The sequence below is a fragment of the Nicotiana tabacum genome, chromosome 9 (genome assembly GCF_000715075.1).
Source record: "Nicotiana tabacum cultivar K326 chromosome 9, ASM71507v2, whole genome shotgun sequence".
Taxonomy (NCBI): Eukaryota; Viridiplantae; Streptophyta; class Magnoliopsida; order Solanales; family Solanaceae; genus Nicotiana; species Nicotiana tabacum.
Genome location: NC_134088.1, coordinates 69,175,545 through 69,181,167, shown reverse-complemented (window position 1 = coordinate 69,181,167; position 5,623 = coordinate 69,175,545). Strand labels below are relative to the sequence as shown.

General features: G+C 37.4%; 1 protein-coding gene across 1 annotated transcript; it reads left to right on the top strand.

Annotated features, from left to right (window-relative positions):
- Positions 1 to 338: 338 nt before the first annotated feature.
- On the top strand, positions 339 to 5,394 carry LOC107771248 (ATP-dependent Clp protease proteolytic subunit-related protein 1, chloroplastic-like). The gene is made up of 9 exons (XM_075221733.1): positions 339 to 829; positions 1,662 to 1,777; positions 1,918 to 2,121; positions 2,241 to 2,345; positions 3,412 to 3,474; positions 3,734 to 3,845; positions 4,447 to 4,508; positions 4,760 to 4,942; positions 5,021 to 5,394. Exons 1-9 carry the CDS (start codon positions 601 to 603, stop codon positions 5,102 to 5,104), a joined length of 1,158 nt encoding a protein of 385 aa, XP_075077834.1. The 5' UTR covers positions 339 to 600; the 3' UTR covers positions 5,105 to 5,394.
- Positions 5,395 to 5,623: the final 229 nt, after the last annotated feature.

Here is a 5,623-nt window from a genome sequence, read left to right as displayed (position 1 = left end):
AAAGAGAAATTGGAGAATATTGGGACTGAAGAGAGAGAATGAAAAGTATGTCCGACTTGGGAAAGGGAGGGCACCAGGGGGGGGGGGGGGGGACACATTTTTGTTTCCTTCAAAATTTAGGAAATTCATTTTCTCCTAATTAGAGAAAAATAATTTGGTAAGAAAAATACTTTCCAAACTATTTATCTCAACCAAACAAGAAAAAATAAAATAAAAAAACATTTTCCCCCTACCAAAATACACCCAAAAGATAATTTGCTCATGAAAAATATTTTTTCCTTCACCGAACACACTAGATTTTCGTTTCCTTTCATTTCGAACATTCTACTGAAATAGATATTTTGGATTGGAAAAAGAAAGAGAAAAGAACAGATGCAAATTGCAATCAATATACAGACCATGCATTGAGGAAAAGAAAGGAGACGATAAAATTGGAAACTACAACAGACGGATTGGGCTTCTTTTGGGCTGCAGGTCCTCCAATCCGGCCCATTTAGGTGATAAGCAAACTTCGTGTGCAGCTCAGGATCACCATAACTTCGACTTCTCATCTACACTATTCCAACCAGAAGTGCGAAGAGCAAAAACAAAAAAGTAACCATGGCTTCTTCTTTGCTTCTCTCTCCGCTTTCTAGCTCGCCGGTTACTCAAAATCGCGAGCTGGGTTCTGGTAAATCAACTTTCATATCCAGTCCCAATTTCTCCTTTGCAATTTCTGTTCACAGTCGCAGGCCAAACGGCGTTCGAGGTTATTGTTACAGGTCTCCGGTAGCTAAGTCTTTGGACCATATACCCCAAAAATTCAGACAGGAAAATCTCAAAGATGGACGTAAGTGCCCTTTTCCTATTTCCATTAATTTCCTCCTTTTTTAAATGAATAAGTTCAAATATGTATCCCTAATTTGGCTTTTAAAAAACAGATTGGTTAATCGGTGAGATTGAAATGCGAAACTGTTGAGAATAGTCAAGGAAGTGGTATTTTATACGTGAATTGTTTACCATTATATCTTTGCATAAAACGTGAGCTCACTTATTAAGCAAGAAAGAGTAGAAAAGAGCTGGTAACTCAATTAGGAGTTAGCACCCAATTACAAAGGATAGCCCTATGTTTGTACTTATCATAGTTTTTCACTGAAAAAGGATAGTCCATATTTCTGCTGTAGAAAAAGTTATTGATTCAGTACACACGTATATGGGTATATATTTGCAGGAAAGAAAAAAAAGCAAACCTATAGCAGCTAACTCATGGCACGAGACAGGCTCTTTATACATATGGATTATAACATGTTATATATATTTTACCTTGCAATTGTTTTGAGTGAGGGTATTGGTGTCTCTATATAGGCTAAATGAAATTCAAGCACATATTTATTTGATGAAAAAACACATGAATCAAGGGGGTAGAGGAGTAAGGAATTACTTTATGTGTTTTTAAGTGGAAAAAGAACTAATGTTTAAGCTCTCTATGGTCATCATTCAAGTGAAGGCATTTATGAAATGGTCCTTTGCACTCTTACAGCAGTTTCGTTATTCTTCTCTACTCTAGTTTTTCAATTTACTTCTCTCGTTATGTTTTGAAATTTCCTATTATTTGTGATTATTTTGCTTGAATTTTTGTTCTTCAGCTTCTGCTCGTAATCATGTATATTATCTTTTTGTAGTACAAGACAACTATAAAAGCGCCCCTCAGTATCTTTACGGCCTTAGTCCTTCACAGATGGATATGTTCATGACAGAAGATAACCCAGTCCGGCGACAGTCAGAAAGTGTCACTGAGGTATGTTCTTTTTAAATACCTGTTTCGTGGTTTCCACGTATTTTAGTGGGTATATGATGTTAATCGTGTTAAATTCATCTACATATCCCATTACAAAATCTCGTAGTACAAAAGACATTTAATATATTTTTTTCTAACAGGATAGTATATCTTCAGCCAATAACTATCTGAGCAATGGTGGAATGTGGAGTATGTCTGGCATGAATGATCGGGGCCCCTCGAAATACAGCATGAGCGTCAGCATGTACCGTGGAGGAGCAAGAGGATCTGGAAGACCTCGAACTGCGCCTCCTGATTTGCCATCTTTGCTTTTAGACGCTCGAATTGTCTATCTGGGCATGCCTGTACTTACCTTTTCCTGGATCTTGCCTCCCTTTAACTGGTTGCATGCATTTTACATTTGCACTGTTCTTATCCTGATTCTCATCTTGATTCTCATCTTGGTATCGTTTGATTGCCACAGATTGTACCAGCTGTTACAGAGCTTCTTGTTGCTCAGTTTATGTGGTTGGATTATGACAATCCATCAAAGCCTATATACCTATATATAAACTCATCAGGCACACAGGTAAGACAGTTTTCCTCCAATTTTTTTTTCTCCGAGTACATTTAATTTTTGGAACAAGGTAATATATGGAAGCTAGAATAATTCATCTAGCTCACCTTTCATTTTGGTTCCTTAATTGGAGGAGAATATGAGTTGTCAATGACACAGTTATAGCAAGGGTTGGATGATTGATCTTTTAGGATGATACATGGTGGGGATTGCACATAGAGATTTGTGAGTCTTATTTGTGTACTGTATGATTAAATCCCTCACGTTTGCAAATGAATTATGCGTAATAGACTTGAATAGGTTTGCATCCATCTGCATACTTGCATACATTCATGAACACTCACAGATGGACGGTTCATAATAGTTAATCTCGGAAAAATTTAGATATGGATGCTACAACAACAAAACAACTATATACCCAGTGTAATCCCACAAAGTGGGGTTTAGGGAGGGTAATGTGTACACAAACCTTATCCCTACTTTGTGGAGGTAGAGATGGTGTTTTCGATAGACTCTCGGCTCAATAAAAGCGTTCCTCAAGAAAAGCATTACCCCTGCCTATGTGTTGCCTAATGTACATGCTTAAATAAAGTATTCATGTACACATAAATAAGTTATTACATGCACAGCTGACCTGGACACCAGCATCATAAAAAAAATGCATCTACGCATTATGTGTTGCAAATAGTCTACATCTCAAAAGAAAAAAATGTTACTGCCAATAGTCTGGTGGGAAAGCTCCAAATGATTATAAACTATTAGGTTTGTTCTGCTGCATCATATCTCTGCAAATGATGGCACAATCTTCCTAAAGTAAGGATAATGTATTTGGTTTTTCTCATTATGATTTATCCAACTTTCAAATTGCAAACATAAAATGGGATCATTGATATGACTAATCCAGAGAATTATCTGACACTGGCCAAATGCAATAAATGATGTGTTCCTGAGCAGTAGTCAACCAAGAATGTATAATACAGGGATGTGAAATCTGGTGGCATCCCATTTGTTGACCATGCATACACTTTATACTATGTTAATGTGCCATGCTGATTCTCTCTCGCCATACTTTGCCCAGAATGAGAAGATGGAGACTGTTGGTTCTGAAACAGAGGCATATGCCATCGCTGACACAATGGCAGTAAGTATAACTAGACTTTTATGTTACTTATGTTTGTCATGTATGTAGTTTAATGTTTGTGCTAGCACTGCCTGCCTTAGTTGAGTTTTAAAATAAAAAATGTGATATGAACAAAGCCACCCGTATTTATCCATAAACAGGCACATATGGGGTGGAGGGAGTGGGTGAACAATTTGATGTAACTTATCTGTCTGTATGTTGCCCAAAACTTGATCTTCATTCATCTAACTTATCACTTGTGTTTTTAAACTGTCATTAGTACTGCAAATCAGATATCTATACAGTGAACTGTGGCATGTCATATGGTCAAGCAGCAATGCTTCTGTCACTGGGAAAGAAGGGGTTCCGTGCTATGCAGCCAAATTCATCTAGTAAGGCTCAACTTTTCACGCTCAATTTTGTTATGTTAATTCTAACACTGGCGACTGTAGAACAATGCTCTTTTATGTTTCTAGTTCGTATATGGGTACTAATAATGGACAGGAATGCACAGATGTCGCTTAAGGGTATCTATTTATCAGTATGGTGAGTTGAATCACTGTTTTACTTGACACACCCATGGCCTGAGGATGGTTTATTATAATGCTTCTACACTGTAGTATCACACAAGTGCTGCTATATATTCACAGCCAATCTAATGGTTCAAAAATTCTAATGATATATGATAAATCAAGGATTTTTGAGTGTAGAACAGAAGTTGCTAAACTTGGAACATAATAACCTGCTGTTATATATCAATCCTCTATGCTACTTCCTTCATTTCCTCCACCCCCCTTTATTTGCTTTCCTATTTTTTGGGGGGGACGTTGTGGTTGGTGGGAGGGGTTAAGGTTAGAAGCAGAAAAAAATATTTCCCCGACTCATGATAACTATCTATATCATTGAAAGGCCTGCACATGCTCTCATGCCTGCCAAATTTTGTCTAGTTTTCAGATTACTTCTTTGGGTTTTCACTCTGTTGTTGGATTGCAGCAAAATTGTATTTACCTAAAGTCAGCAAATCCAGTGGAGCAGTGATAGATATGTGGATCAAGGTCTCTCTCTCTCTCTCTCTCTCTCTCTCTCTCTCTCTCTCTCTCTCTCTCATATATATATATATATATATATATATATATATATATATATATATATATATATATATAAACACTAATGAAATTACTCGTTTGCATTTATATTTTGCACGCATGGGTGCACATAATGTTGGCAATGTGTATGGCCACACCTTTATATCCAGGTCTATACCTGTCACTTGTCACTCAAGTATTCTGCTATTTTGCCTCCGCAGGCCAAAGAACTAGATGCAAACACTGAGTATTACCTTGAACTATTAGCAAAAGGAATTGGAAAACCAAAGGAAGAAATCGAGAAAGATATTCAACGCCCTAAATATCTGCGGGCACAAGAAGCCATTGACTATGGCATTGCAGACAAGATAATCGATTCAAGAGACAATGCATTTGAGAAACGGGTAATTTACTTCAAGTATTTGCCAGTTGCCATGCTGCTACTCTTGTTTCATGTTGCTCACAAATATTTCTGTTGTCAGAACTATGATGAGATACTCGCCCAATCTAGAGCTATGAGGAAATCCGGACCAGGTGCTCAGGCTGCTCCATCTGGCTTCAGGTGACTGGAAGAGCGGTAATGGTCCCAAACCTTCAGGAACAACCGTTGTTCCCTTATAGTTTCGAGGAACAAAGTTGCTGGTTACTTGGTCTGTGCCGGTATAAATTTAACTGGGACAAAGCACGTATTGTAGAAACCTGGTTTGAGCTGTGAAGTATAGGGGGTTTACAACTATTATGCACATGTCTGTGAGAAGTACTCATAATGTCAATTGGTTGTACCAGTATCAAACAATCAGATAGTGGCAGTGTATGGTATAAATGAATATAAATCTCTGATCTCATTTTTCTTTTATCATGTTCCGTATCATTTATCAGTTTGCAAATCTAGATTTATGGTTGGCTATAGTAGCTTGAAAGTGGTAAATTGGGTTACATGCTTAGCGTCTTGCTTAAGCTCTAGCGTATTTTTTGCTGGCAATATTGAGACCGACAATTTTTTCTCATTGCATATGCCTTCGAACTTCAAGTTTTCCTTGGAAATACAGCCAAACGAATTGTTACAAATAGTTTTTCTTTTGCGA